A 10,620-nucleotide genomic window follows, 5' to 3' on the forward strand; every position below is an offset into this window, starting at 1 on the left:
GTATTAAAACAAATGGCTGTTGTAGCGTGATTACTATGATATGACACTTGAATCGTAACCTTATACTAGTTATAATAATATCTCCACATTTATCCTCCTTTTAGCCTTGTACCTTGTGCCTGTACCCTTTATTTATGTGAAAGCGTCGCTGCAGACTCACGTTATGATTGGTCAAATCGATTGGCGGTGAGCTACTGAGAACTGACCCTAGATCAGTATTAGATTTCTTTTACCCAAAGTGTGTGCTGTAGACAAAGTGCACCTTGTTGTTTAGGACTGCTGGTATCTGACCCTCGATCAGTGGGCGGGACCGGAAACAGGAAGCGTGAGTGCAGAGCTTCGCGCGTTTGTTAAAGTGGTTGGCGCCAGTCGCACTGAATACTGACTAGAGACAGCTGTAGGATCGCCAAGCATTTAGAGCGAGTTTTCTTTAGTTTACTGAGAAATTATAAAAAGTAAATAAATAATAAAGACGCAATGAAGCTCTCAGAAGGCGCAATAGAGGTAAGACTTTTTCTTATACACGATTTATTTAACAGATGTATTGTATTGTTCGAGTTTGTTTGTTGCTTTTGTTAAGAAAATATGATTGATTTGTTGAACTTGCAACACCAAGTTTCCAATATGTATTTTCAATAATAATAATAACTTTTAATGTATGTGATTTGTCTGACAGACGGTTATCTTTTATTTTATAGGCTTTAGCAAACGGGCACCCAATTAGCGACGTTGTGCTGCAGTTATTGGTGAGTACTTATTTATACACAGTCTCACTAAATACATTAAACTTGTAAGCATTAGTAAAGGTTTACTTTGTGTTTATAGAATATTCGCAAGATAGACGGGGGAAGTGGCCCCGCTCGTTTTAGGGCCATGATGAGCGATGGTCGTTACTCCATGACCTGTAAGTTTGTTTCTGAGTAGTTGGTTATTTTGAGACATTTGTTTTCCTTTGTTGGCTGATTTGCTTTTATTGCTGTGCTTGTGTCTGCAGCCTTTATGCTTTGCACCCAGCTGAACTACATGGCTGAGGACAATACGCTGGCCCCACACTGCATCTGTCTGATCAAGAGGCACGTAACCAACATACTGAAGGATGGGAGGTAAGTTCTCAATTGCCAGCATGTGTATTATAATAACAATAACGGTTCCTTTTCTATTACTGTTATGGACTTTTTCTTTATGCAGGCGTGTCGTCATTATTTTAGAAATAGAGGTTGTAAAGTCAGCGGATCAAGTTGGTGGGAAGATTGGGGAGCCTGTTCCTTACACTGAAGGTAAATTCAACATTTTGCCAGTTTTACTTATATTCTTAATATGTACTTCCTGGGGAACATTGTCTTATCACTAGTCTAATTGTGGTAAGTTTACTTGATTTACAATGGACACATTTTTATAGGTCAGAAACCAGCAGCACAGCAGCCACCACAGTCAAATCCAGCCCCTCGTGCTCCGCTCCAACCCCAGAACAACAACGAAGGTGAGTGACATTATTGCATGTCACCAGCAGATGGTAGCATTTCACTACAAATTACAGGAGATGTCGTGGCTTTCTGTCGACATAAATAATAATAATGATAATAATAACAATGCATCAGTTTTATACAGCGCTTTTTGGACACTCAAAGACGCTTTACAGAGCATTATTCATTCACTCCATACCCGGTGGTGGTAAGCTACTACTGTAGCCACAGCTGCCCTGGGGCAGACTGACAGACATGCCAATATTTGTATAATTTAAAATTTTGTGAGCATCTTATTTTAGTTTTTGTAGTAGATACATTCTGGACACAATACAAATATATCACCAGATGAGACCTATTTCTGCCTTTTCTCATAAGCTCCAATGCCTGCTCTTCATATAACTTGTGCCAAGAGAGACATGGAGTCAGGCTGTCAGAGGGGATTTGCAGTCTTCACTGTGTGTCAGAGCAGGTTCTCCTCCTATAATCTGTCACCAGGGAGTTGAACTTCTTACCAGCACTTTCCTCATCTGCACAGTTCATTTCTCCGTGCTCTTCTTGATCTCTGGGAGTAATTACCAGAAGTACAGAGGTTGACACAAGTATGAAGTCTTAAGTGGACACTTTTGGACTGTAATTCTGGTGAGATGCACAAATCAATGTGTGCACTTTTTAAGTATCTTCTCTCAAAGTATGGCGTGGCTCTACAAGTTGTTTGTCACACTTTTCTGCAGCTGTGAAATTTGAGTCATCTTGCTTACAGTCTGGTTTATGCATCCCTAGAAAATAAGAGAAAGAGAAACGACTATTATTATTACTATTCTCTGGTTGGAAAAATCACTTTAGGACTTCTTGTAAATTTAGTTATAGTAGTAGATTTGTTCTCCTGCATGAGAAATGAAGTATTTAACGTGCTTGACTGATTTGCTTCTGCGTACCATTAATAACAGCATTTCTGTCTTCCCAAAATTAGTCAACAGAGGTTTCAATCGGGACATGGGAAAGAAGCCTCAATTCAACATGCCCAGCACCCCCGGGGGCGGCTCCAAAGTTGTACCCATTGCCAGTCTTAACCCGTACCAGTCAAAGTGAGTGTAGAGATCCTGTTGAGTTTAATTTCATTTTTTAACCCTGCTGGTTAATAAAAATTCTTTGTGTTTTTTAGGTGGACCATTCGCGCTCGAGTTACTAACAAAAGTACCATTCGAACCTGGAGCAATTCTCGTGGAGATGGAAAACTGTTTTCTATGGAAATTGTGGATGAGAGTGTTAGTTTCCAAGTGGCATCGATTGTGTGTATTTAGTGTTATGGTATCTATAATTATATTTTTTTACTTGTTGCAGGGAGAAATAAGAGTCACTGGCTTCAACCAAGAAGTGGACAAGTTCTTTGAGCTGATTGAAGTTGGCAAGGTGAGTCCTTTCCCAGTGATTTAGTCCTGTTTAGCTGTAAAAGACAGAACTGGCTACACACTGATTCGTTAATGGCTGTCAGTGGCTTTAATCAAAAGCACTGGGACAGTGAGTCATCTGGCACCACTGTAGCACACAGTAAGCAGCTTGTGCACAGCCATTGCTGTTAATTCCCCACTCCCTGAAGTCATATCTTGTTTGCACCATTTTATTCAGGTAAATATTTTACTGATTAACACATGCTCTATCCAAATGTATGTGCCAGGTTTACTACCTCTCCAGAGCATCGTTGAAGATTGCTAACAAACAGTACACATCTGTAAAGAACGATTATGAGATGACTCTTAATGGAGAGACTACCATCATCCCCTGTGAAGACAGCTGTGATGTGCCCATGGTGCAGTGTGACTTTGTCACTATTGGAGAATTGGAAATGAAAGAAAAGGATTCAGTTGTGGGTAAGAAACTCAAACCTGAGCTTCTTAGTAATGTATGGAGTGGACTCGCATCTGGAAAACCTTTCTTTGGACCATTTCAAAAAGAAATTGATGCTGATTTTTATTAAAAGAACAGATAATCAAATATTTCCTGGTTGTATATCAGATTAGAATAATAAACATTGAGAACTGCTACAATAGAGGTTAATTTAAAGGTGTAACTATTACGAAATATTATCTTCCTTTTAAATCGGATTAATTCCCCTTAATTTAAGAAGAGTCCAAAATAAACAGTAACGTCCTATAATGATTTGTTCAAAATTAACCATTCAAATAAATGCCTCATACCACCAGGGGGCACCTTTTGCCCATCTTGTAAGATGGTGTGAACCATACTTTCATTTCACCACTGCAGCTGACAGTCACATGGGCAGACTCTTTATTTTTACTGGTAAATCTTTCCCCAGGACATTTTCTGTTATAAAATAACAAACCAGTAGGATTTATCCAGACTTGTTGTTTACTTGTTTACTAGAAGCTGATCCTTTTTATTTATACTTTTAAAATATTTTCAGATGTGATTGGTGTGTGTAAGTCTGTTGAGGAGGTGACTCGCCTCACCACAAAAACAAACCGTGAAGTTTCCAAACGCACTTTAGACCTGATGGACATGTCTGGGAAGGTGGTGACAGTCACACTCTGGGGAGAGGAGGTGGGTATAAACATGGTGCAAGGGGAGACATGGAGGGACTGTTGTTTTAATATACTATTATACAGAATCAATAGTATATCTGCTCTTGTATCCTGCTACTTTGCACAAGGCATTGCTGTGAATACACAGAAAAAGAAATGTTGCTATGGTTAAGTACTTATTGGTTTGCTTCTCCTTTTCTTTCCCTCTAACACCAAATGCATTGTTGTCTTTGTTTGTTTAGTGTATAGCTCTGGTCCCGAAAGGACTGCCATAGCTCACAAGAATGAGTTAACAATGTCAAGTCCAAACAAGCCAGTGTTGACATTATTATCCTGTGTCTCTTAAGGCTGCACACCTCCTCTTTCCTATTGCTTTTTTAAATTGGCATCTTAAAGGTTTGTTGATTGTCAAATCTATGGAATTTATTTGTGCATTGTACTTTTACAGGCTGAAAAATTTGATGGCACTGGACAACCTGTTGTGGCGATCAAGGGTGCGAAGCTGTCAGACTTCGGGGGCAGGTCTCTCTCTGCGTCCTTCAGCAGCACCTTGATGGTCAACCCAGACATCCCCGAGGCATACAAGCTCCGAGGCTGGTAAGATATATTACACCACAGTATAGAAAATATCTCATTGTGAGCGCTTTCCCTCCACATAAGTGAGCATCTGCTAAGGATTTAAGTCTGTTTCCATTACTCACATTGTAAGAGTGCATGCTCTGATTCTCATTATCAAGATTAACTTTGGCCCATTAGCAACATTGTGCGGCGCGTCACCACAGCAATACATATAAATGAATATCATTCTTAATCTGGGAAAATGCGTTTTACCCTCCAATATAAAATCAGGATCATTTCACTATGTGCGAGATGGTTTTTAAAGTACAAGTTCAGACCCCAAAGCAGGACTGAAGCAGATTCAACATGTATCTAATAAAGCTGAGATTAAAACTGCAGTTCAACCAAATGCTTTTGCACACGTTTGAGAAGCGCTTCATTCCCCTCAGTGACAGCAGCACAGATACCTGCTCTGATGAGAGCTGCATTGATTGCCTTTAGCGGTTTATTCTATTTTTGCAACAAATATCAATTCTTTTCACAATGAGAACTGACTTTGCAGGCTGACATTGAATGCTGCATGGGAAAAATATAGCAGGGTACTTTGTGGCATCATAATTGACTTGATCATGTGACTGACTTTAAGTACTGACCCTTTGTGAATCACTAATCACTATGACTTCTAATTGATGATTTCAAATGAGCAGTCATTTGATGGGCTACTGACAACTTTGAGACCACTTTTCTTTTTTGATTAATTCCTCTTCAGACTTTTATTTCAGACTTCAGACCCTCCCGCCTTGTTGGGAAGCACTGGTGTAGCGGGCTGTGCCTCAGCGTTTAGAATAACCACATTTGAATCATTTACATTGATGGGACCACACTCAGTGCAGACTCAATTAAAAGCAAGCTATTGTTCTTGTAAGAACTGCTGCCACCAGAGAGCACTGTGAAGTTTGAGGAAGGGACTCTTTCTGATTATTACACAGAGCTCAGTGAACAGTAATGTGCAAATCTCTTGCCTATATGAGCACACCACAGTGCTCCTGACTTCACCTCCAACATGACTGTTGTGCACAGCTGGAACCCCTGGCAACCTGATTAATAAGTGCCATAGATGGTTTGAAATCACTTTTCTCACCTTCAGCCAGCTTCTTTCATGTGCCACAGGTTTAATAATGGTCTTTAAAGTTTGTTTGTGCAAATTTTAATCCCTTTTCTCCAATGCTTATGGGTACCTGAAACTGCACTCATCTATGACCACTGCCAGCGCTTTCATTACAGCCAGTATGTGGATACGCTCCATTTGACTCCCAAATGTCTTAATCCTGTATTTCGAACATGTTTTATGCCTCCAGGTATGACAAGGAGGGCCATGCCATGGATGCACAGTCTTTGACAGAGGTGAGGGGTGGAGGAGGAGGAGGGAACACTAACTGGAAGTCTCTCTCAGATGTGAAGACAGAACACCTTGGGCATGGGGAGAAGGTAATTTTAATACAGCTAAATCTGAAATCATTCAACAACAGGTCAAGCATTAACATGTATTAATATAAACGTGGTCATCCATGTATCGCAAGTCTACGCGTTTTTACTAGAGCTTTGCAACAGTAATTCTTTTCTTTACATTGGAGTTGTACACCAAATGGGAATTTATTGGTTTCACTACAGTAGTTCTAACTTTAAGCTCTCACTTTCTGTACATCGCTGACAAAGATCCTGTCTCTGCACCTGTTGATGTATCTCATACAAAGGGTCAAAGGTCAGGCCTTGCAGGACCTCTGACTAAACTTTGACGATCCTAATTGTCCTGTGCGCTTCCTCTTAGTGTCACAGTCTGAGTTTGGGCGCTGCTCCCTGTCCCCTCTATGACAGGAGGTGCCTCCTCGCTGTACGCTGGTCTGACACTGCGTCATTAAAGGCGCATGACAGAGGCAAAAATAGGTGCTCTGTCCTCTTTTCTACAGCGCTCTGGTCAATCTCGGCCTAATGAAAACTGCATTGACTTCGTTCATTAGAGTATGGAAAAGGAGAGGAGGTTGTGGAGCGTGTTTGTGCTAAATCAAAGCAGGTCATTAAACACTTCACTGGCAGCCCTTCAATGCTTTTCCATTTGTTACTGTCATTAAGAGCTTTTATACATCCAAGCTCACTTAAATCCATGATTCTGTTTTGAGAGTTGGTGGAGGCAGAGTTGGGCAAACGATCAAAATCTAATATTGTGAATACTGGTTTGAAGTTATGTGAACGTTTTATATGATTATTTTTGTAATAAATTCAGCAAAAATGGCTTGATTTAAACAAAAAACAAACAAAAAAAAGGGGAAAAAAACATTGTGAACTTCCAAATAAGAGTGCTATTTTCTGCACTTTTACCTTAACTAATGCATTAGCATATTTCTATTGGATTGATGCAGTCCATTCATGAAATTCATTGCCTTTTAGATAACTTCTTTTAGTATTGTTGTCAAGATACACAAAAAAAATATCAAGAATTTGTCAGTATGGTCCGTCACTGGGTGGAGGTTGACTGCTTGCTGTATACTCGGGTGGTGGTCAGAATCTGAGACATTTGATTTTCATTGGACTACAGGGAGAATGATATCGGACCAGACATTTTTGTTAAATTATAGCAGTCACAGCAGAAGCAGTTTAATGCTAGTATGAGTATGTAGTTTTTCCTCATGTGGCTTTTAATGGTTAAATATGCAATTTTCCTATTCATTACAGTGAGACTCTCATTACCCATTGGTTTAGCCTTGAGCGGTTCCTCCCTTCATATAATTACATTAACATTATGCTTTCACTGATGGGTTGATCACCTATTGCACACAGAACAGGTGCCTTCAGTTTTCAGGTGGGAATATCATGCACTGCTAAATGGGAGTAAAATGTTTGCAAATCGCTTTATTTGTACATGTTTTCCAAAATACACATTTGAATCTTCCAAACAAGCCTATTAAATGATGCAGTACAGTAAGATTTGCATGGTGAGATGGGCATACAAAGAAATATATCTATTGCCCCCACTCCACTCTTTAACATTGAGAACATGCTCAGGAAAGTTTTTTCCCCTCAAGGCTGTTTTTCTGCAGTACTCACCTGTTTGTGACACAGAGGCAGACGGCTCAGTAGTCTGCATATGTATGAGATATTGGGGTATATTACTGTTAAGAATCTCAAAATGGCCCTAAGGTTTTCTCATGCTAATTGCAGTCTTCACCTTCATATTTTTCTTTGCCTGTTGGTGGCTATGGCGTTTTTAATGATTTATTTTCTTTCTATTTGTCCAAAGGCGGATTACTACACCTGCATTGCAACTATAGTGTACCTGAGAAAGGAAAATTGCCTTTACCAAGCCTGCCCTAGCCAAGACTGCAATAAGAAAGTGGTGGACCAGCAGAATGGCATATTCCGCTGTGAGAAGTGTGACAAAGAGTTCCCCAACTTCAAGTATCGCCTCATCCTTTCTGTAAGTGACACCTATATTCAGCATTTTTGCTTCGGCTGCACTCCGCTGCCTGACAGTGGAGTTAGAGCATCACCCAGGCTCGCACAATAAACTACAGTATAGGGCAGAGGATAAATTAGAGGTTTCATTAAAAAGATATTGCCAAAAAAACACAATGTAATAAAACCTCTTCAGCATAGGCACAATAGTGGCCTGCTTTTGTTGATTAAATTTGTGGCTGTTTCTATTGCCACTCTATGCATTAACAGCATTGTGGAAGAAGGCTTTGCTAAACTGCACTAAAGCATTTTAAAGTGTGATATTGGGTACATTTTAGGTACTTTAAAATGCATTGTTGTTCATTTGTTTCTCTTTGGTGCAGGCGAACATTGCAGACTATGGGGACAACCAGTGGGTGACTTGCTTCCAGGAAAGTGCAGAAGCCATTTTGGGCCAGAATGCGGCTTACCTGGGGCAGCTCAAGGAATCGGTGAGAAAATACAATACTGCCCCCAGGAAATGACCTGAGCGCAAGTCTTATTTCACTGGTTATTGTGGCTTCACACCAGCATGGTAAAAAAAACTACTGATTTTTAAAGGGCCTTTATTAGACTATTTTTTGATCTGATCTATCTTTAAACTCCATATAACTTCACTAGAATCATTTGGATGATTACAAACCTCTAATTGCCAAACTCTTCCAATGACATGAAACAAAGCATTTGGAGCTTTGGAGGTGTCGATAGACCAATAATAAAGTGTCACACAAACGTGTGAATGAAACAAAACTCCAGGTTTGTTTCTGAGGAGGTAACAAGATTCTAACATGGCTAAAATCTTACGAGTCAACTTTGCGTAATGTAGGACCTTTTTAAAGTCTTGTAATAAAACCTTCACATGCTTTTTTAAGATGAATATTCCTATTGCTCTTTTAGAATGAAGCTGCCTTTGACGAAGTGTTTCAACAAGCCAACTTCAACACCTTTATCTTCCGCAGTAGAGTCAAGCTAGAAACATATAATGTAAGTAACGATAACATTTGTAGACACATGGTTTAAAATGAATCATGTTTTTAAATCATTTTACTGCCAGCTCTTTGGCAATGACTTAATTAGACATGACAGTGATGACAGATTACAAACCCGTCCTTTGTGTGTGAGTGACAGGATAATGAGTTACCTAAGTGTTTTCTCAAAGGGCACTGTAATATCTTAGCTGGGGTCACATGGCCCGCTGGGCTCTGAGTACTCTTGGAGGAAGCCCATATAAGGCCTGATTGGACTGGGAGCATGAGCAGGAAGTGTGGATCTGTGCCAGAGGCTGTACCCGCGTTGCCCATAGAAGAAGCCTCTGTGTGGGGCTCACTCCTCTCTGCCACTGGCACCGCTGCGAGCATGCACTGGCTGCTAACACCAGCCCCATGTTCTACCAACACACTTGCAACTCTCCACTCAAGCTGTCTCTATTCTTTTTCAGTTCTACTCACCATTGTACCGTGGCTACTGTTGATATTGGTCATGATATGTTTTCAAACTATTGTATTCACCTCACGCTTTCTTTTGTCTGTAAATGCAGGATGAGTCCAGGATCAAAGCCACTGTGATGGAAGTGAAGCCTGTGGATCACAAGGAGTACAGCAAGAGGTTGATTATGAATATCAGAAAACTGGGCAGCCAGTAGTAGGCACCATATTTGGTTTTGTTTAGTTGGCACTTCATCTATTGCTTTTTTTTTGCCAATAAATATGTTATATTTGTACGTGACATAAAAATAGACTGTTTTGTGTTGTAGTTTGATTCTTCTTTGTAAAAATAATGTAAAATGCATTTTATTGTCATAGCTAATACAGAGTGGTGAATGAGCTGAAAAAGGTCTGTCCTTCTGGTCCAGATGTTCCAGAATCTTTTTGGGTGCAGAGGAACAGCCTGTTTTCTGTCCCAGTAACTGGGCTCAGAACACTGTCCTGATGAGACTGGCCCACTCATTATTTTGCTTTTTCACTAAGTTGCTAACAGCAGGCGTATACATGCTCGCATGAATACTTGGTGGGAGGTTACAAGATACAAGGTATATTTTTACAGTGTTGAATGGTGAACTGTAAAGCTTTGAATAAAATATTTGTAATTAAACTCTTCTGTGTGGGTTCTCTTTACAGTGTAGATTAATGGTGAGTGTGCCAGACAGTTTTGTTGTTTTTGGTTAATATTGGTTGGTACTCTCGATATAAATACACATTTGCTCTATATTCTCCTGCACTGACCTGAAGAACCATGCGGGTTACAGCTCCATGTTGTGCACAGACGCTGGTGGCAGCAGCAGATAAATGCCGTGCAGAGCTGCTGCTTGTACTCCGCAGTGCTCTAACAAATGAGCGCTTGTAGTGTGTGTGTGTGAAGATTCATGGGTCTGGGCCGGTCCCTGCTCCACAGGTATTTGCTTATATGTGTGAGTCAGGACAGGTGCGCTGGTTTGTTCTCTTTCTGTGATTCCCTGAGTGTTTTCCGCAGCGGCCCAGTCCAGGGACGTGTTGTCTAAATACAGGTCATGTGAATGTGGCGCTATCCTGCGCACAGCTGCGTTGGCGCGACAGTAAAGCGCTTTTGGC

The 10,620-nt window shown here is 40.4% G+C and overlaps 1 protein-coding gene across 1 annotated transcript; it reads left to right on the forward strand.

Moving 5' to 3' along the window:
- The first annotated feature begins 344 nt into the window (after positions 1-344).
- rpa1 (replication protein A1) lies at positions 345-10,144 on the forward strand. The gene is made up of 17 exons (XM_020928616.2): positions 345-504; positions 699-746; positions 826-904; positions 995-1,103; positions 1,189-1,277; positions 1,400-1,480; positions 2,437-2,551; positions 2,629-2,731; positions 2,808-2,876; positions 3,142-3,334; positions 3,889-4,025; positions 4,455-4,603; positions 5,923-6,052; positions 7,860-8,036; positions 8,398-8,505; positions 8,951-9,037; positions 9,591-10,144. The coding sequence occupies exons 1-17, from the start codon at positions 478-480 to the stop codon at positions 9,693-9,695; spliced, it is 1,806 nt and encodes a 601-aa protein (XP_020784275.2). The 5' UTR covers positions 345-477; the 3' UTR covers positions 9,696-10,144.
- The last annotated feature ends 476 nt before the right edge of the window (positions 10,145-10,620 follow it).

The sequence above is a fragment of the Boleophthalmus pectinirostris genome, unplaced genomic scaffold (genome assembly GCF_026225935.1).
Source record: "Boleophthalmus pectinirostris isolate CB_2022bp ecotype Guang Dong unplaced genomic scaffold, ASM2622593v1 HiC_scaffold_9, whole genome shotgun sequence".
NCBI classification, from domain to species: domain Eukaryota; kingdom Metazoa; phylum Chordata; class Actinopteri; order Gobiiformes; family Gobiidae; genus Boleophthalmus; species Boleophthalmus pectinirostris.